A 22,704-nucleotide genomic window follows, 5' to 3' on the forward strand; every position below is an offset into this window, starting at 1 on the left:
TTTAAGCTACTGTATGCTATATACATTGCCATTCATGTATCCAAAGTGTCCAAGATATCTAATAAAGAAGCACATGAAGAACATGTTCTTTCCTGATTATTTTTTGGCGCAAGATTACAAAGAAGATACAGGTAGTGAAATTATTTGTAATGTGAAATGCACATATATTAGGATATACTTTATATACCGTACAAAAGAAATCTCTCTGTAGTATGATGCAAATCGATGTTTCAATTGAGGAAGTCTGCAGTACCATTTGAAAAGAAAATGCAATGTCTGGATGTTGACTCTATACCTCAGAAAGTTCATTTAAAGCATTCAAATTATAGTGGACCATTATGGTTGGGAAATTAGAGTATGTAAATGAAAATGAGATGCTCCATGTATACTGAACATTATAAAAGAATGTGTTCTATTTTGTATTTGAGTGTTAAATGGCAACATAATTGGCAACTTTGTAATGCACAGCTAAAGAGAGGCAAAATTACATAGCATCCAAATAATAACACTAATAAAACAAAGTCAAGATGCTAAAAACCATATATAGGCTTTAGTTCGGTAATCAGATCCTACATCTGCCTCTGTATTGCAGTGGTGTAGTCTATAGAGAAATTAATCTTTCCCTGTGGGTGAAGAGTCTTAAAACAGTGGAACTCAGCCTTTTAGGGCAGTGAGCCAGGTAGGGGAGGGAGGGATGGAGAAAGAAAGAAAGAAAGAAAGGGACTGCCAACTCAGAGAAAGGGGAGGTTGATGGGGGGGGGAGAGGAAGAAAGCTTACCTTTAGGCTGTGGAGGGAACCAGTGGTACAGCATAGGCAGGCAAAGGGCCAGATACAGCCTGTGGGTTAAGTACCACTGGTATTAGAGCACAGAACATCAATAAAGAAGACAAGTACCATTCGCTCCTCCAAAATTGGCGCTTATTATTAATCAGCTAAATCAGTGCAGCTTCATATTCTGAAAAGCTGAGTTTACTGAGAAAATATGGAGGAAGTGTGTGCAGGATAACATATTTCATAGCTACTATAAAGAACGGCTTGAAATTGATCTTGACGTCTAAGTGGGCCAGCTGTCTTTCCAATTGGAAAGCATTGGTAACGTAGGTATCAGAAAATCTGGGAGACAGTGTAAGCCTCACATAGCGAATACACATTTCTTCTCCAGGCCAACTGGTCACTGCTTGAACTGAGATTGGAATAAAGCATCTATAGAGCATTCTAAACATTACCTAGACTGCTGTTGGTTACTGAATACAATTCTGCTGTACTTTTATTCTGAATGAAAGCACAGGACAATTTTGAATTTAGAGTCCTAAGCACAGCCAGAGGGATCTTTAGTACAACTTGTATGCTTAACCAAAATTCTGGAGAGAAAACATGTTCAGCAATTTGTGAGGTATTTGATAACAGGGGCTTATGACTGAAGTGCTGCAGAATATACATAATGTCACTTTCCAAAAATACGTAAATTATAACAATATGTTATTAATAGGATCCTCACAATAAAACAGGCCAAGAATTAGAAAACTTTTCACAAAAAATAATCCTCTTTCAGCAAACAGTCACAAAAGCAAAAATTCATTATGTAGCCTTCAAAGTCCAGAATCTCATTCAGTATTTATCTATGTAAGAGCTACTGGAGATTCCATACAAATATTTCAGATTTCCTGTGGCTTTGTATATAAACAAAAGCTGTACCACTATAAATTTATATATTAATGTTTTAATAACATTTTGAAAGTCCAAAAGGATGCTCTTCTTTCAGTTTGAAACGTACTGGTTTTGATTTAGATGCATCTGTTTCCATTCATCTTGGCCAAACTGAAATAAGTGTGGCTTAAACTAAAATATAAGTTTCTGCTAGGCCTTCTACATTTCAAATCAAACCCTAAATTAAAACAGTGCTATAGTCTCATGTAGAAAAAAACCCCTAAATTTTACAGATTCATGAGAATAATAGTTATACTGCAACCTATAAAATACTGTAAATTGTAAAACATTAGTCCCATGTTTAGCTTAGATTTTCAGTAACTTGAAAGGGACATTTCAGGGGATATATTAAAGAATAGTAAACTATTTTGAACAAAAGTATTCCTTGGTATCTGTCCATATAAATCAAAGGAATTACATTAGAGATTAATATGGAAGATATGTTTTAAACTTACAGGATGCTTTAACTTGTGGTAATGATGAAAACCCATTTCTTCTCCAGAAATTTTAAGATCTGATTCTGCTAAGATGTATGAAAACTATTCACAGCTAAATTGGTTTCCTCATACTGTGAGTTATCCAAAGGGTACGCCCAGGATATTCACTAAAGACAGTAACAGGAAGTCATGTGTAAAGAACTGTCTGTGTGTAGAAACTTCCACACAGTGTTTAAATTCAACAGTAATAGCAATTGAACAAAAATATTCCACAGTTTCAAAATAAAGTTCTTTATTTCAAAATAGTGTTTTAGAATAACATAGATCCAGTTAATATACAATAAAAAAAAACAAGTTAACAATTTTTTTCCCTTAAAAATGGGGCCAGTTTATCAGTTGTAAACTGTAACACTGAAACATGGTAATTGTCCATCACAAATTTTATAAACTAGACAAGTACTGATTTTCTTATTTAAGTTACACTTTCACATTGTCTATTTCTAATTCTGCTTGTTTTTAATGCAAAAGGTGCTTATAAGATTGCCGATAAAGTGGACATAAAGGAAAAATTTAAGAATATAAATATAAAAATTAGACTCCTTAAACTACATACTAATATTCTCTGCTACAGAGATAAATATTACAAAAGTGCTAGTATTTCTATGACAAATAGTAGCAGAATGTGCTTTGAAGTCAAAAAATTACACAATCAACATTTTATTTTCTGATTTAAATCTAAAATAATCTGGTATTTCCCAGTCAATACAATGCTTTATAATCAAGACAGTATATTCATTTTCTACTATTTAATAAATCAGATGGGCATTAAAGAAAACATAAAAATTGGATGCATATAAATATTTTGATTTTTATTATGAAAAAAATAAACATATCTCTTGTATTTGGACATTAGGAAAGAGAAAGAAGTATATGCATTCCCCAGCTTATTTTTGAGTTCCAACCACCCAAAAGTAACAACATTTCCCAGTTTCTAAAGTGTTCAACAAGCAGAAAGTTCTGTATATAACAATCCACATGAATGAGCAAACTTTAAATCAGGGAAGAAGGAGTTTTCATAAGTCAGAATTGTCATTGTCTATGCTAAAATAGCCTGTGGTCTGCTATTTTGTTTCCAATAGAAATTGTGAACAATTCTTAAAATTCAATGTTTACTTAAAAGCCCCAAATGCAAATGCATAGTTTTCCAAAAACCTCAAAATCACATTGTGACTGCTCTGGCAAGAGTTCACCACAAGGAAGGTACACAGGAAGTCCTTCAACCCTACTTCATAAGCACACACAAATACTAGACAGTCATAGTGTAATTGTCTGTGCTAAAAAATACAGAGGGCAATACAGCTAGCATAGTTTTCAGTGCCACATGGCCCCAGAGACCATGTCCTCACCACCACTGTCAGCTACTAGAGTTGCACTTGAAGTACTGTCTACACTTTTTCCAAGGTGCAGCAAATCCCAGTGTTCTCACATGGTGCTTCCAATTTCTCCAGAAACATTATGCCTTTACAAAGGCAAAATGCCTTCAGGCACTGCCACTCAGCTAGTGGGCCTCTTCCTTTTTCCCAGGGTGGTTCAGACTCTTGTAGTTGTAATTGAGCCCCATGGGCCTGATTCTGAGCTTAGCAATTTTTATCACTTTGACCATGTAGCTTTTTATTATAGTGCCCATTACCATAATATCTGAGTGCTTCCTTAATGAAATTACATTTGTGGAAGGTGCTGGAAATCCACCTGGCTTTTATTAGTGTGAAATCAGAATCTGGCCCTATACATGTAGAGATAACTTCTGAATAAATCCACATTCAAACTGGAATATACCACAATGCTTGCTGGAGGTTTGAAAGTAGAAGGAAACCCCTCCCTAGCTCAACAGAATCAATGAGAATAAAGTTACTTTATTATCAGTGATATCTTGCAGTAGTAAGCACTACTAGTCAGTGTTTGCCAGACCAGGCCCTAGATTAAGACTAAACAATGTGTTGACTTGGTCAATTTCACATTCCTGTGATTTTTCATTTGTCACATTTATGTAAACTGTCTTCTATACAGTGGAAAGAATCACTTACTTTCAGTTCAACATATAGAAACGTGCTATTGTCCATCAGGGACAGTTGTTACGTTACCAAAGTTAACTGAACCAATAAACTATAAATAGGAAATCTGAAGCATACAAAGGAAAGTAAACATGTCCGATCAAAGTGTACAGGTGGTTCAGATAATTAGCTATGAATACCAAGAAAAAGCTAACAGATGCTAAGGTAAATGGGCACCATTATTTCCCAACACATGGAAATTCTCTAATCATTAGCTATGCTGGATCTTTTTTGCTCTCAATAACACAGTGGAAAAAAAAATCAAGACTTACTGAAAAAACTGTATTTACAGGATGTTAAAATAAAACTTTGGCCATTGAATACTATGTGTTTTTAAAGACATTATTTCATGTCTCCTAGTTTAAATGGATACCAGCCACCTAAAAATGTAACATTTTTGAAAACTTTTCCCACGCTGTTATTTGCAAGCAACACTTAAAAAAGTGACACTTAAGAATAATATGCTTTTGAAGTTTACCCTCAGCATTTGATGATTACACTTTGTGTTTAGTCAGGTTTACTATTTTGCTTATCAACTATATCCTTTCTTTTGTATGGGTCTTTCTTACAACAGTAGAAAGAGAAAATGTGGTTGTAAAACCACAAAAATTAGTAGGCAGATTCAAGTATAGGTTTAAAATCTGAAATATTTTTTGATGATCTCCATTTTATAGCTGTAGTTATTTTATCATCTAGTCCAACCAAGAAAAGATACATTTATCCTTGCCTAAGCCTTCAAAATCTGGTGGTAAGAATGAAGATTTCAAGTAACATTAAAAAAGATAATACAGGTCAGATATAAGAAGTTTCTTCTGTTTTGAGACATAGTAGGTGAAATCTTGCCCCTGTAAAATTGCTAACTTCATATGGCAATTCTACACAAGTTAGATATGCAATAGCAAGCTTTTAATTTGCTTTCAATAAACACTTACATTTGCAAAGCCAAAAGGGGGCTGGAAAACAATTTAAATTTCACAAGCTGAATTGTAACATATTTGTTAAGAGTAGAGGTTTAATCTTTTTGTTTATACCAAGGGAGTTAAACAGTGCAAATACTAAGTTGCTGTGTGAGAATCTTACCTTGTCTTTCTTCAAAAGTATTTAAAGAAAAGCTCTCCAGTTTTTAATAGAATAAAATAAAAAGTGATAAATATTTCATGAGGGGAAACAAATCCCACAGCATTCCATACATATTTCCAAACAATCTGATGATTCGCAGCAAGCGTCCATTATGCCACAATCCATATCACATGGGCAGTTACAGTCCTCCCCCATTTCGTCTCCACAGCAACAACAGCAGGTCTCCGAAGTACAGATGCCACAGGATGCTTGGCCCAAAACAATATTACAGAGGGTGAGAAATTCACAAAACAAGCATGCCAGGATACAGTGAACACAGCAATCTTCACAAAGGCCAATTTTGTAGCATGGCAAATATCAAAAAAGAAAAAGAGAAAGAGAAAAGAGGATCAGTTGTTATGAAATGTTAAGTGCAAATATATCACATAATGATGACTAAGCAGTTGAAAGACTGCTTCATGGTAGATAAAATTCTCCCCTCCCCTAATGCAAAAACTTCCTATTTCATCTTTCAGGTCACACACAAAACAATCCAACCCAAAAGCTAAATAGGTCTTGATTTTTATACCCCTGTCCCCAATGATGCCAGCCTCAGTAGGATACCTCATTACTTTTGCCTGTTCTTACCTTCCTGCCATTATTGCCTTCTATCATGCAGAACCTATGCCTCAAACGCTCACTAAAGTCCAATGTACCAGTCTCTTAAGTTTTTTCCTCAAACCGCTTCTTCCATGAGTCCCATATGTGATCATTTTTGCCAGTTATGAGAGAAATTCAGTTACTTCCCTTGGGTCTCCCAATGCATCGCACACTTCAGAATCTGACTTCGAGATAGTAAGTTCCTTGTTTTTTTACATGGGTGTTCTACATAACACCAGAAAAAGAGGTGATACTTGTTACATAAACCAAATAAAGCTAGAAGTTTGCTAGAATATTCGTTTGCAATATATTTTGCAAAAAATACCTTAATGCTCACAAAAAGACTGATTATAACAGAAGACCTAAAGTATAAGACACTTTCTGAACTGCTTACTTTCACCGCTCTTACTATTCATGCTATAGTACTCTTAGTGTATAGTTGTGTGGAATTAACTAGCGCTAACCCTACCTCAGACCATATTTCAAATCAAATCAAACTCAACTGTACTGAGAGTAACCCACTGCATGTCTTGAGGCACAATTTAAGAGAAGGGAAATCTCAAGAGAAAGACAAAGACTAAACACTAAAAACTTTATGACATTTTGAACTGGTGAGAGTTTAGGACATTACTGGCTCCAGCAGCTGAAAATTTATGCATAAATTATGCATCTCTGTTTTGCTGCTATTCATGAACTTCTTCATGTGAGATTTTTGCTTTCTCTATGACAGACCAATATGCTGTACATACATTTTTCAACAATTAAGGAAAAAAATCTGTTCTGACTGCACATTTTATATTACTCTTCTATACAATTCTCTCAGTAGCCTTATTTTTAATCAATCTTTCAAAATGTAAATTAGATGTACACCTGAACTGAAATATGCAGCTGTCAGAGGCACTAGTAAATCACACATGCTAAATGAGGAGATGGCTTAAAGTAGTACCCCACAAAATGTTAGCTGGACAGTAGGCTACCCAAACAATGAATGTATGTAATTACCTCAAACACTTGCTATTGATATTTAGGTCTAATTCCACAATACAGGCTGGAGAAATGCACAAACATTGAAAGTGTAACTAAACATAGAGCAATGAGAAGAAAATTATAGGACTGAGGAATATATTTAGTCGATCTTCTCAAAATCCACTCACAGCAAACCAAATTACAGGCAACATGTTCTGAAATGATTGGCAGCAAACACACAAATATAGTGTATCAAGTATATAAGATTTGTTCTGTGTTCATAATTAAGCAACACATGTTATTTACTTTGAAAAAGAACCAGGGATACTTTAAATAATAAATAAAAGTTTTAGACCTGCAGGATCTGTAAAACAATATGGATGCTGTAGAAGGATTCACAATGCTTATTGTAAGAATTGAATAGCTGTAGTGTTAACAGACTGATTTCTGTGGGTTGTCATTGGCGAAGTTTAAACAGACCAAAAGCAAAATCAGATTAACAGTAACATATTGAAAAAGAACCATAATAGTATTTTCATAATGGTATAACTGTACAATAGTTTTTCCTTTACCTTTTTCATTTGATACCAAACTGTTAAGTATTTATACACAGATGTAGTCAGGAAATTGTCCTACTAACCTGAAAATAATAACCAGAGATAATGGAATACCAGTTTAGTCAACTGGTAAAATCATATTCAGTATTAGGTGACTGATTAGAAAAAGTATGCCACAACTTGAAAAACTATGGAAAACTTTAACCAAACTACATTTATGAAGCCCAGATGCAATATAATAAATGAGCTCAGCAATATAGTTGCAATAAGCTCCAACCAGACTAATCTATTAGTTTGGCAGAAATCTTACTTGTTTCTGGTGATTAGGGGTGCACTGATAGAGATTTTTGGGGCCAATACTGATAGCCAATTTTTAAGGAGGCACATTTCAGCTGATACCAATCTGATTTCCAATACCAGCCTGGCAGCTTGGAAAGCTGCATGCCCTGGTAAGTCTGGTGTGGTGGAAGGGGAGGAAGAAAGAAGGGGCATGGGGGGGGCAGGTCAAGGTCCCGTGGTGAGGGAGGAGTGGGGTTGGGGCTGAGGCAAGCACTGCCCAGTCAGGGTAGGGTGGGCGCAGGATGGAGCTGCAACTTGGCCAGGGGGTGCATGGAGGGGGGGTGGCTCCCACTCTGTGTGCCACTCATCTGGGAGGGCATGGAAGGTGACCCCAGATCTGCGTGGGGCAGAGTAGGGAGGGCCAGGAAGAGACCCACACAGCCCTGGCCCCAGCCTGCCCCACCCTGATCCAGGGGCACATGCCCCCCCATACCCTTCTGAACAAGCACTGGGAGCCCCCCCCGCAGCTCTGTCCCATGCCCGCGCCTGCCCCACCTCAGCAGGGCAGCACTTGCCCCAACCCCTGCACGAGCCCCACTCCTTCCCCTCACCACAGAGGCCTTGATCTGCCCCACCACACTCCTTCCCACCTCGCTCCCCTTGTACCACACCAGAGTTACCAGCTGCACACAGCTCTTCAAGCCACTGGGCTGTGCTCCTTGCTGTCTACATGCTGCGCTGTGGCTGCATGCACACACAGGCATTTATCAGCCAAATTATCAGCCACATCAGGCTGATTTCCAATATGTTCAATTTTCTTTATATCAGTGCCGATCCGATATCAGGCCGATGTATCAGTTCACCTCTACCGGTTATGTCTTCACTGCAGTATTAAGTAGGTTAGGTACTGGTACAAGTGTAGTTACAGTATAGAGCAGGTAAATAATTCAGATAGTCTGCACAGAGATCCATGGAGCTACAGCTAGACTGTTAACCAGGACACAAACTAGAAAGGCATATTTCAAGTATGTGTATATGTGCTAGTGGTTGCAGCAAGCACATATCTATGTCTTCCTATTACTTTTAACTATGGTCAAACAAAAGTAGTGATTATTTACACAAATATAATAGATTAAAAGTATAAGTGATAAGTTTGGGTTTTGAGATTAATGAATAATTAGAATTTTGGGCACAAAAAAGTGAATAAGGTAATTGTCATTGAGCCAGCTAACACAGGGAAATATTGACAAGATGATCATCAGGAGCAGTAGGTAGGAACAGTGTCATCTGCATAGATAAATATCTTGGCTTAAGTAGAATACATAACCTAATGCATTTAATATCAATAATTGGTCAGATATGGTCAAAATAGATTATTAAACCAGATGATTCTAGATTAAAACCAGAAAGAGTGCAAGGACAGTTCATTCAAAAACTCCTCACTGTTTTGCAGGGAAGAAGTGGGAAAGGCTAGCACTGTGTATCTTTACACATACTCCAGGGCTGGGGGGTGAAGGGGTGGGACGCTTTAATTAGAGCGACTCTTGGGAGCCAGTCTGACTAAAGCACCTGCAACATCTCATGCATTCGGCATCCCGTGTTTCAAAACAGCGGTGAGAGCCTTTTAGTTAAAGCTCATTGAGCTCTTTTAAGTAAAGCTCTCCACCATTTTGAAGTGTGGGAATGCTGAATACATGTGACACCAAGCCTGCTGGAGCATACTAATTAGCACATTCCAGCAGACTCAATTAATTGGAGTCTGCTCTGATGCATTTTAATTAGAATGTGTCAGAGCAGGCATCAGGCACGTGTATTGGTGCCCACTAAGAAACTTCAGTTGCTTTGTAAAGAAAGTTGTGGTTTGCATTAAAAAAGCTTCTATGTTATAACAAAAAACTACACCTGTATAAGTGAGCTTTACTCCAAGGCTCAGAAAATTCATGAAATGCAACTGGATTGTCAAGTCACTGAAGATGATTAAAGCCACACTTATCGTGATTATTTAGCTTGCTGTCATGGAAATGTTCACAGGCGGATCTAGGATCTGAACAGAGTGGATGCAGGTGGTGGATATTACATAACATAACAAAAAGTTTTAATAAAGTTAAAAAGAACCTAAAAGTTTTACAAATAAGCTAGGGGCTTAGGGTTGTATTATTCAGTTTAAGATTGAAGCAAAAAAATATATACATTTATTGGAATGTGCATCATAACAAACTAGGCAAAAAATAAGCAAAATATTTTGTTCCATTAGTCCTCCAGTCATTAGAAATGAATGGACAAGTCTTTTTCAAATTTAAAACCAAAGGCTAGCCTTCTGGAGCATCTTGACAATGCAACCAATGCTCCACAGAAAGTTATTCCCACACCTGAGTTAACGTTTTCAGAACGAATTAAAAATAGCCTCCGACAGTGAAATAGAAACTACATTACCAGGAGCAGCTAACAGGCAGCAGAATTGCAGAGGGAAGGTTAGCTTGATTAGTTGAACATCAAGACCATTAAAAAGGGGAAAGGGTGCTTAACACCGATGTAATGAAGACTTTAGAAGGCTTCAGGTAGAGTATAATGAAGCATGAAAGCAATTGGATATGTCAGTGTTGCCTGATTAGAAATGATGCTGCCGTGCCAGCCAGTTGGCTTTAAACTTTAGGTGAACCACAAATCAATCCAAGGTGCAACTTCATCTGCCTGGAAATAGTGTTCATTTTTATGTTCAAGTACAGTTTTCTCTCTGTTTTTTTATATGAAGCAGGTAGACAGATTAATCAGTAGTTTGTTTTTTATTATTATTTAAGATGACCAGGGATCCTGGTTTTCTCTGATAAAAAAACAACCAATTTTTGGATTAAAAAAAAGTAACCCAAAAACCCAGTTTTTGGTGATTAAAATGAAATGCCTGAAATGCCATTCTATCTATCTATCTATGGTATCTCGTTTTGATCATGGAAAAATGTGGATTTTGGTTTACATTTTTTAATCCAAAAATTGGGGTTTATTTATTTTTTTTTATCAGAGTAAACTAGGATCCCTGAAGATGACTTCACATTTGAAGAGTGAAGATATTTTTACAATTTTATCCCTAGGGAAGCAGCTGGACAGGAGCTAACAGTATAAGACAACAGATGTGTAGGACAAACCATTAATAAAATTAAAATGCAGTTATTTTCAAGAAGACCGTAGAACATTTCACAAATATTATAAAAACAGATAAAGACTAAAGTACTGAAAAGAAAAATACCCATCTTCATCACTGCCTCCTTTGATATGCACATTTGCAAGTCGGAAATGAACAACCACGCCAATCATAATACTAGAGTTATGCACTGATTTGCGAGAGGCAGAATGCACTTGCTTTAAATAAAGGAGCTAGACTCATGGAAGCTACTTTTCAGTTTCCAGCACAGTGAACTACCTCCCCTGAAACCTGCAATACTTTCCAGATATTTACTGAACAGACAGTCTTGTTGGTCTAAATAAAGCTACTTCACTCTTGGCTAATTATGAGAGACCAAAGCTATCCATGTATGCTCAATTACACAAAGAAATGATGCACTATTAATTTGGCTGCTGGTGCTATTATGGGCATCACTATGGATATGTTTTTCTTTCATCTCTTCTTAGCTGGAGTGTTTCAAGAACTTATGCATATACTGTTTCTTCTGATTTAAGCTATGCTTAAAGCAAACGTATTTTCAATTCAAAAACTTATATAGTTAACTACTTAACTATTCCATTCTACTATACAAAGACTTCAAAGAATGAACAGGGAATGTTCTGTGTTGCTCTCTTTGACCTTTCAGTGACCAATGACTTGTCTGTATATTGTACAAAATCTCTGATCCATGTTTCAAGGAACAAAATTGAAACATCAATTAACCTATTTTCTTCCTGTTATTGATTTTAAAAATGGGCTATGAATAGCTGTCTGGTTAAAAGATTATTCAACATGCTAAAATGTACACACTCTTACCATATCTACCTAGCTTGAATATTGTGTATGCTAATATGACATCTGTTATCTGAGGCATTTCTCCAGAACTTCAGTAGTTTGATCGGAGCCACAAGTACTACAGTCAAATGTAACACAGATAGGAAATTTAGATGGAATGGAACAGATTGGTAAAAGACTGGTCCCATCCACACACATCACCAAGAGAGTATTTCTTAATTTCCTGTTTATGGCTGTCAGTCTTCATTTAAAAATAGAGGACATCTTTCACAGTGGATTTTGTAACAGCAGTAAGAAATTTTGAGGGCGTTTAACAACTTGGCAGAAAATACATACTCATCCTCCTGTGGTTCCCACGGTCAAACTTAAGCTCTTCAGCTCTAAACACATTCTACCAATGCTACATTCAATCAGTGGGTCTAAAAAACATCTCCCTCAGTTGTTAATGTCCTTTGAAAGACAGTCCTTTTAAAGACAGCAGCGCACAAATGACCAATATACCACATGGGATCCCTCCCCCCTCAGAAAAACCAAAAACAAAAAACCCAACAATGAAACCAACCCCTCTTGGGTTCTTCAGTACCCTGTTGAGGACAGGTATGGTGATCTCTACTCCTTTCAGAAGATTCCCTAACAAATCTTCTAAGGCTCTACACACTCCTGGATCTTAAGGTTGTGTTCCTTTGTTTTTTACTTTAACTAAAACTGGATAAGCGTAAGAAATATAATAAAAATACATGTTTGCATGGCAGATTGTTTCCAATGAAGCCCACTTGCACTGAAAATCCCAACAGGTGCTGAAGATGACTCAGCAGTGGAACATATTAACCCAACTATCTGGAACAAGAGTTTTATTTTACAGCTTGGGAAAGATTTGGAAGAAGGGTGAATTCAGCAACCTTGAGGGTTTGGAGTGTCTTTTGTGCAACTTTTTAAATACTCTGCTCCTTTCTCTTGCAGGAACAGTTTTTTTCTGTATACTACAGCATAAAGTAAGGTTGCTATACATATAACTATCTCCAAAACTCCAGCAACAAAAGGCATAAGGTAAAGGCAGATGCCAACTCTGTCCAGATGCCAACAGCTGTTTTATCCTTCTCCTCCCACCCCGCAAGTCAGTTGTTTTCTAACACACTGAGTGCATCTACACATGCAATTCAATATTGTTTATTGTGTCACAATTAAATGCAACACAATAAACTCTGGAGCAGTTCAAGTCAGAGTCAACTAATCCTGGATGCAGCATCTACACGTGCTCCTGGGATAGCAACAATTTGAGCCAGAGCAGAGCAGGCTCCTGGCTGGCTAAGCTGACCAGGTGCTATGTATGCCCACAGTCAGCATCTACATGTGTGTTTCGGCACACTAAATTAACTCCTATGGCAGAGTTAATTTAGTTTATTGAGCTCTAATACCAGTGCATGTGTAGACTGTGATGCTTTACTGCAGAGCTAATTAATGCAGTAAAGTGCACATGCAGATGTATCCATTGTGTAACACAATCACATTTCCCACTCAATTTATGTGTATAATCTATGGTTATATGTACCCCTTCCCCAAAAATCAGGACCTGTTTGCCTTAAGGTTAATAGTGTAGCATCCAGGGAAAAAAAATATTTTCATCAATGTTTGATGAGGTTGAAACCATCTCCATTAAAGACCTATTCTATTTCCTATACTCCCCACTTACAGAACAAGCCAACCTCTGTTTCATCAGACCTCTGAAGGTCCTTTAAGTCATACTTATGCGCTACTTCAGTGGTGCCCAAACTATTTACCCCACAGGCTGGATAGGAGGCTCCAGGTCCATCCATGGGCCAGATCCAGCTAGTCAATTTGATTTAGTACATGCAACCAGCACAGCAAGGCCCAATCCGGCCACTGGAAGATTTACAGCCTGACCCTGGTCAATCTGCTGAGGGGAGGGCAGAAAGGGTGCACAGAGCAGCCCCAATCTGTACGTGCGCGAGGAAGAGAGGATGGGGAGCAGCCCGGACTGATCTGGACTTGCAGGGGTGCAGGCTCGTCCTTTATAACACTGCATGGTGCTGGCCTCGGTGGGGCTGCATCCAGGTGCACAGAGCTCCCCTGCTGCCAAATTTTCCAACCTACAGGGAACCCATAGGCTGAATGCCATGACTCCATGGGCTAGACTTGGCCCATGGGCTGGAGTTTGGGCATCCCTGTACTACACAGTAGCATACTGGGAGCAATTTTCTTCATGAGCAACGTTTCAGTGGTTCTGATACAATGGTTACCATAAAAGTGCTATATCCTGATATGTGATGTTTGAGAACAGTTCCTGCTTTTGATATTTTTTTAAGACTAGAAGACTGGCAAATACATAATTAAAAAAAATATTTGTGTTGTACATTACGTCAAAGTGAAAACTTTGCCATTGTTCAACACTGTCAAGTAAAGTTCAACTTTAACTAGCCTTTCCAAAACACAATAGTTTGAAGAATCACAACGAAACCTGATTTATGAGGGGTATCTAAAAAAAATATAGAGTCCTTCATGCTGAATGAATTGTCTGAAGGTTTATTTTCTCATAAATTGTAAGTTTTACATAATGTTATAAATACAAAGTGCATGGCGGGGAAACAAACACAAAACACTGCAGATTTTTATAACTTGTTAACATACTATCCCATAGCATCTGCTTGAGCTGTACCCTATTTTAAAGCTGTGGTTCTCAACCTTTTCAGAGTAAAGGCACCCCTCAGAAAATGCTCTCTCTTAGCTTTCACTTTTTTTTTTTTACTGTAGAAAAGTATTGGAGCAATTCTTCTGTTGCAAAGAACCCAGAAAGACCACAACATGTCAGAATGTTTCTGGCACTGTGAAATTACTATTTGAAATCTCTGGGCTCATCCTATGAATTGTGTGCAGGTGTATACATGCTTAACAGTTCTAACATTGCATGGCACCCGACAGCACCCTTAAAAGGATTCTTAATTACCTTGGTTGGAAATCATAGCCTTAGAAAAAGTCATCCAAACTTTATGCAAGGACTTCCAAAGACAGAAAAATAACCTCATCCCAAAAGTTCTCCTATTCTCTACATCCCCCACAATGGTTTATAGTCTCACTGTTAAAAATAAGTTTCCTCATGTCTAAGCCTGATTTGTCTAGCATCAAGTTCCAGCTACTGGATCATGTTATGCCTTTGTCTGCTAGATTAAAGAGCACTCTACCATCAGAAATCTTCTCCTTAAGAAGGTACTTGTAGACCCTGATCAAAGTGACCTCTTAACCTTCTCTTGAAAAACTAAAAGCTCAATCTTATTTAGATTACTCACTGCAAGACATTTTTCAGTTTCCCAGACTTTGAATAATTCTTGTAGTTCTTTTCTGAACCCTTTCCAATTTCTCAACATATTTTTTTAAAGTGCCGACACCAGAACAGTACAAAGTTTTCCAGTAATGGTCTCATTACTGCCATACACAAAGGTAATACCACCTTTCCACTTTTACTCAATATTTTTCTACTCATACATCCAGGGACTACGTTTTCTGTCTTTGCCACCAAATTGCATCAGAGATTCATATTCTCTTGGTTATCCACTATGATGCCTGAGTCCCTTAAAGGGCAACTGATCTCCAAAATAGTCACCAATCTTCTAAATGTGATTTAAATTCTATATTTCTATATGTCTGAGCTTGCATTTGGCTGTCTCAAAATTGTGCATACAGAGAAGCCTGGCTCAATGACTGTTCTAGATTGTTCTATAGTACTGAACTGTCCTCACAGTGTATCACTTCACCCATTCTACTGTCATCTCCAACTCTGCCACCAGGGTGGATAAAAACATTTTTTATTATTTAAAAACCCAGCTTTTTAAAAAAATTTAAATCAGATTTCTTTAATTTAGATTATAATTGTTTTCCTTTTTTTTAAAATAAACCAGCTTAAAATGAAATTTGAATTTAATGTAGCATAGGCTATGGTATACATTCAATGTAATTTATTAAAATTATTTAAATAAAATAATATGTTGAGTCAATGAGCCTCTACTAAAAACTCTGGAGTTGAAGGCTGGTTTCCTTCTATATAAGAATGAGGGGAGAAAACATTTAACTTTTGAGGTCAAGCTTTAAAAATATGACATAATATTTCATGTATTAGGGGCCTGACCCTGCAAGAGATACAAGGTCTATACTAGTGGACTCAAAGGATCAACAGAGTCATCACAGTTGTTGGAACCTAATTCTGCAATAGTAGGAAAGATGAGAAGAAATGTAAAAGATAACGAAGCAAATTTAAAACATATAACATATGGGTACAGGGCTCTTTTAATGCATCTTTTAGCCAAAGATTAAAATACTCCAAGAATAAGCGAAAATACTGTTGAAATTGCAAAGCACTTCCATAACAACCTAACAACCAGTTTGCTTGAGCTTCACTGAAGACTGAGCTACGGAATCCAACCTAGTTCTCCCCCAAGATGTATGATGGAATTCAGTGGTTGACTGCTATGAGCTATTCAAGACTAGAATAGACTCCCAGTGGGAGTGGTGCAGGCACCTGCCCTGGAGATCTTCAAAAGGAGACTGGATGCACACCTTGCTGGGGTTATTTGACCCCAGCAGTCTTTCCTGCCTAGAGCAGGGGGGCTGGACTCGATGATCTCACAAGGTCCCTTTCAGCCCTAAAATTCTGTGAATCTATGAACTTATTAAGAACTGGCCTATTCTGGTGACCATTTGTGAGGTAAACAGTAAAAAAATTAATGGAAGTATCACAACTGAAGTAGTCAGCATTGGATTAAAGAAAAATGTAGAAGATAGGGTGAATACAGAAAAACTTATTTCCATAACCTTGGACCAACCAATTAAACAAAGATCCATGGCTGTATTGCAGATACTGTTGAAATTTGGAATTAACTTGAAAAAACATTAAAACAATGAATACCCAACAGCAAAGTTAAATTGCAGCCAGTAAAGATGTGGATGGATCAAGCATTTATTCCACCTCATTTTTTTGCCAACATTATTACCACAAAGTACCAGCGTAGATACCTGTCATGGGGCTGAGTCCCTAGAGATGGCCACGATGTCTTTAGGGCCCTGTAACCGTGCCAGCTTCACCCTACAGACGCATTCTAATCTCACCAGCCACGTCTTGTTGTTTGACACCGTGTCAAAGGCCTTTTTATTTAATTAGATTTTTAAAAGGCCTTTGACACAGTGTCACACACAATTCTTATAAATAAACTAAACAGTTGCAATTTAGATTATTACACAGTCCGGTGTGTAGAAAATTAGCATATGGGATGCACCCAGAGAGTGGTAGTGGACAGGTCAGTTTCTACATGGAGAAATACAGGCAGTGGAGTCCCCCCAAGGCTCTGTCCTGGGACTGGTACTATTCAATATTTTCATTAGTGACTTGGTTGAGGAAGTAGAAAGCACTGGGTCCAAGTTTGCTGATGACACAAAACTATGTGGGGAGGTACACAAACTCGACAGCAGGGATTGAATCCAGGCTGATTTGGACAGGCAGGGAAAATGGGCCGAACAAAATAGGATGCAGTTTAACAAGGATAAGTGTCATGTGTTGCACCTGGGGAGGAAGAATCATCAACACTCCCATAGCCTGAGAGGTACAATTCTAAGTAGCACAACTGCAGAAAGGGATCTCGGAGTAGTAGTCAACTCCAAAATGAACATGAGTCACCAGTGTGATGAAGTAATAAATAAAGCTAACTGCATCCTTTCTTACATAAGTAGGTGTATCACAAACAGGTCCAGGGAGGTGATACTTCCTCTCTAGGCAGCATTGGTCAGGCCGCAGGTGCAGTACTGTATCCAGTTTTGGGCACCGCACTTCAGGAGGGCTGTGGATGGTCTGGAGAGGGTTCAGAGGAGGGCCACTCATCTGGTTAAAGGACTACAAAGAAAAGCCTATGTGCACCAACTGGGAGACCGGAACCTCTTCAGACTCCGCAAGAGGAGGCCTAGAGGTGATCTCGTGGCCATCTACAAACTCATCAGGGGAGCCAGCAAGAAATAGGGGATACAATGTTTACCAGGTTGCCCATTGGGGTAACTAGAAATAATGGCCACAAACTGGAAGAGATCAAATTCAGATTGGACATCAGGAAAACATTCTTTACAGTGAGGGTTGCCAAAATATGGAATACACTTCCAAGGGAAGTGGTGCTGTCCCCTTCCTTGGAGGTATTTAAAAAGATATTCAATAGACACCTGGCTGGGGTCATCTGACCCCAGCACTCATTCCTGCCCAGGGCAGGGGGTCGGACTTGATGATCTAATAGGTCCCTTCTGATCCTAACATCTATGAAACTATGAAATAATAAGTTGGGAAGCTTCCCATGAGATTGTGTGGCCATGGTCCTGCTGAACCCTACTAGATCCTGAGGCCCTTGGATCCCTTGCTGGGACTTACTCAAAGTCCATGCCTCTTGAGACACCCTGGGCCCTATGGGCTAGATGCATGGCTCCAAAACCTCCCCTTTACCACACCCCATGCCTTACAGATGGTAATTAAATGTTGTCACTTTTTATGAGGCTTCCATCTAGTTTGGCCTCCTGTTGTCACTAGGCACTGGGTTCTCCACAGCCCTGTCTGCACACCCTCACTGGCATTGGGGCTCTACACAGTAGTGTGCCCCAATGAGGCCTCCTCCTCCCAAACAAATATGATCCCCTGGGCTATAACATAACAGCAACCATAACACTGGAGGTCACATTCTGCCTCTTTAAGAGGGCCAGTTTCTCCCTCAACAATGTGTGCCTCCTAGCCCCAGGTACTTTAGGAGCTCCTAAAGCTCATCAGTCTCACCAACAGCAGAACAGGCACCCAGGTATCTTGGTGGAGCTTTTCCACACAAACTCCACTGCCCCTGGCAGCTACCAGGGCCCTAACTGCCTTCAGTTCCAGCCCTGGGGCTTATATATGCCCAGGGCCCCACCTTCTTCTGATCAGCTGACGGGGCACAGGCGTAGGCTAATTCCCTCATTAGCCGGTTGCCACAGAAACCTGCACCTGTGGGGTGTTTCTGCCTGGCTCCTAGGGCCCTCTCTCTAGGCAGTTTCTGCCCTTAAAGGAGCAGGTACCTTAGTGCCCTGAGACAATACCTAACTGTCAAAGAGGAAAGTGCTGCTATGACAAGGCATCTACTAATCAGCTATTGATCATGCCAACCATAATACATCTCAGGGCTAGAGGTAAATCTAATTTAAGCAATATATGTTTGCTGAGTATGTTTTACAGAAAGTGGTACAAGTCACTAGCAAAACACCTGGACCCAGAGTCTGGTGAAGTGCTAAACCAGCTTTTATCAGCAGTATTCTCTTCTGCAGGCAGAGGAAGAATATTTTCTTCATTTAGATTGGTTTATTCAAAGTTGAGAAATCAATTGCGAGTTGAAAAGCAGGAAAGTTTGTTTTTCTCATTCAGTCTATGAATAAAAAGGGGGAGATGGATGAAACTTACGTGTTTAAAAACTTGAAAGGAGGTAAACATTTTCAAAACAACCAAGTAAAAACACTGCTGACTGACTGACTCATTTCAAAGAGAATTAAGCAAGTAGGAACTTATGCTCAAATGACTTCCACCTGGGCATTTTAGAAAATCTTCCCCACAGGGATTTGGAATAATTGGTTTAATTCACCAACTACAGTTCATATTGCTAATACTATAACAGTTAATACTCGCATTTAATAAATAAGTTAATTGAAATGTGCACTATGTTTTATTTTTTAAAAGTTTCTGTATCCAAAACATTCTTGTTTTGTTTAATAATATTGAAGTGTTGGTTTTCTGTGTTTTAATTAAATTCAAGTTGCTATCTTAATGCAGCAAAAATATCATCTTGTGAATATGAGATATATATTTCACTATTTTATATCATACTAAAATGTAGGATTCTATAAAACAAATACCCAAATACATTAAGCTATATCTTTTTAAACTACTTTCATCTAGTTTGTGTACCTGGGAAATATGTGTACCAAACCTACTATAAAAACTGTATTTAGGTGTAAATCAACATGTTTTAATTGTTATATCAATCAAAGTAATTGTTAAATTGGCTGAGTACATAATCCACAGGGGATTGTTCAGCAACTCTTACATTCTTCTAGATAAGGGTTTAAGACTTTGTTCAAAGCCAATCAATAGGTCCTTCATTTGCCTTAAGGAGTTATCACTAAATAATAAAAACCCAAGCTAAGGTGGGTCTATCTAGTTTCTACCAAATGTGGGGTTACCCTCCCTTTCCTTTCCCCAACTTCTAGCAAACAAGGAGTGCTCAACTGAACAAAATGTCTCAAGCCAAGCAAAAAAATAACTTTAATAAATCTGGTTTAAAAGCAAGTTTCTCACAATTAGAAATACACTGTGTTCTGAAACAAAGTATAACACATCCTTTTCCTTTTTTTTTAAGACAGAGCTCCTTCTTAGTTTTCATACATGCCCCACATATTCTGCATCTGAATGCTAACCCTTATCATTTGAAAAAAAAATCATTAGCTACATTCAAAAGCCAAGGATCTAGGCTACAACTGGGATCCTGAATATCTTCGGTAACATTTTACCAAATACTTTTGTGTTTTCTATTACATGTCAAATATTTCATCATCACAGTCACAAAAACACCATAAATAATAACATCATTATAGCATTTTGTATCTTCACATGGTCTTCAATGCCCATATACTTAGTAAGCATTTAGCTTAATTCCTTTTCTCACTCCCCATTTTAACAACTGTATAGTTCTATTTAAGATTTGAATAGAACTATCACATGACTACCTAAAAAGTACAAGATCAGCCAAAGTTAAACTCTATAATGTAAAAAAACCCACACACACAGCCTTATCTGTGCTTCTTTTGTAATATTTGACACTAACCTGTCACAAACTGACCCAACACACTTTCATACCAGGCAGGCAGGTCACATATGATAAAAGGTTTTCATGTCTGTAATGGTAAATAAGCTCACTTACAGAATGCTGACCTTGGTCAGCTTTTTAGCTAACTATATTCAGAGTTCAGACAACTCAAAACAAATCTCCAGGCACTCTGCTGTCTCACAGCAAGAATCAAAAAGGGCAAAACCACAATCAAAGTGGCAGTTGAGTTGCTCAGCAGGGGTTTACTCAAGGCCCATACAGAGAGATGAACAGAAGTCTCAGCAGGTGTTACAGGCCTCATGCAGAAAGGAGGAGCAGACCTGGAGAAGGCCAAGTAAGAACGTTGGGGCACCGACAGACTGCAGCACTCTGATACAAACAAGAGACAAGCTCAAGAGCAGCTAGCTGAGAAAAAGAGATAGAGAGAGGGAAATAGATATGGAATACATTTGCAGTAGCCTAAAGAAGGTAACTGCCCAAGCCCCTGGTACCTATATAATTTATGTAATTGGTGTTCTATTCCCCACTCCCCCCTCCCGTGTCCTTCTTGGGGAAAAAATGTTTTCACACAATAAAATGTGTGATTAGTAAAAACATTAAACACACAAAGAACAATTTGACCAGCCAACAACAGGATCATGTTTAGCAAAATATGCAGCCAAAATGGAAAAATTGCAAAACAATAAGAGGCATGATATGTCTCTTCATCAGAAAATTAACAAAACCCAACCAGTTATATAAAAAGCAAGCATATAATGTTGTGCAGTAAATGGAAACTTTCAACAGGACCCAGAACATGAGCTCTTAAAATGGAATACATCTGATATAAAAGATGATCCAATTTTTAAATACAGTGGTGGTATGGAAAAGGTTGCCAGTATAAAATAGATAAGAGTGCCTCATTACCTGCACTATTCCTCCCCTTGCTCGCCATAGCAAATGCTACATATACTGCAAACATTCTAGCAGGTATTACAAATCACAGACTCTAAACGTATGAAGCAATGATGTGGGCATAGTCCTTGCGCAAGCACCAAACCCCACTGAGTCATTTGCAGAATATATTAAGTAGCTGTCAAGTTTATACATAAATGCAAATATCATTGTATTAAAATCCACTACATGCCAGGAATCTCCCTTTTTAAAAATCATCATTTTGATTACATTTGGGCATTGCTTGGCTGCCAACAGCACTATGATACAGCCATTATTTAACAATGGAGCCTATTTAGCACTTCATGCTCAGGCAGTACTCCCATTGAAATCAAATTCTAAAAGATGACAATGGGAGTTTTGCCTCAGTGAGGACAGAGTTAGAAAGTGCTGAATAGAGTTCTTAGGGCCTGACCAGTGGGTGGTGGGTCAGGCCCTTGAAGTCTAGAAAAAAGGGGAAAAAGCAATGACTCAAGTGACCTGCACTTTACTTGTGCAGTGCTGGGTTATACATTCAATGTGTGCATTCTTTTTGAATGTCAGTCATTGAATCAGGGTGCCAATGAACACTCAGAGAATCACATAAAAAGCAACTGTTTTAGCACTCACTACATTAAGTAAAAACCGAGTAAAGAATGTTTGTCCAGTACAAAAATAAATGTTGACTGGAAAATTTTGCGTTTCCAACTTAAATAGAATAGTATAAAACACACACTCCTGAAACACTGGATGTGTATTAGGGCTGTGCGAGCTTCAGGTGGTGATTCAATTCAGAGGAGATTTGGCCCAATTTGGTGGCCGAATCTCCGAATCCAAAGCGAATAAGGGGACCAATTAAAAGGTCCAAATCGATTCAAAGCTCTCCAAATCTTCGGAAAAGTTTTGGAAAGTTTTGATGATTCAGGCAGTCCCCAGTGGCTGCAGCAGGGAGCTGCAGCTGAACTCCAAGCTAGTAAGTAGGGAACAGGCAAGCAGGGAGGGGACCATGGGGGCCCCCTACCAGCCCCCCCATGGCTGCTCCGCGCCCCCCATCTCCCAGTGCTTTAAAGAAAAGCCCTGGTGCTCGCTGGGCGCTGCTGGGTGGGGGGGGCTAACCCCATGGCCCCCCCACTGCCACGAGCCCCCCCACCTCCCCTCACTCCCCAGCCCCCCCATGCAGT

At 38.5% G+C, this 22,704-nt stretch overlaps 1 protein-coding gene across 3 annotated transcripts in view; it reads right to left on the reverse strand.

Annotated features, from left to right (window-relative positions):
- Nucleotides 1–2,416: 2,416 nt before the first annotated feature.
- The window catches only part of MDFIC (MyoD family inhibitor domain containing), a 117,558-nt gene continuing 97,270 nt past the window's right edge, over nt 2,417–22,704 (reverse strand). For all 3 annotated transcript variants that reach the window (XM_019514546.1, XM_019514544.1, XM_019514545.1), the window contains exon 5: nt 2,417–5,659. In XM_019514546.1, coding sequence (XP_019370091.1) covers nt 5,412–5,659 — 248 coding nt within the window. In that variant the 3' untranslated portion in view covers nt 2,417–5,411. The remainder of the gene's footprint in view (nt 5,660–22,704) is intronic.

Source organism: Gavialis gangeticus, unplaced genomic scaffold (genome assembly GCF_001723915.1).
Source record: "Gavialis gangeticus isolate Ggan-Ray unplaced genomic scaffold, GavGan_comp1, whole genome shotgun sequence".
Classification (NCBI taxonomy): domain Eukaryota; kingdom Metazoa; phylum Chordata; order Crocodylia; family Gavialidae; genus Gavialis; species Gavialis gangeticus.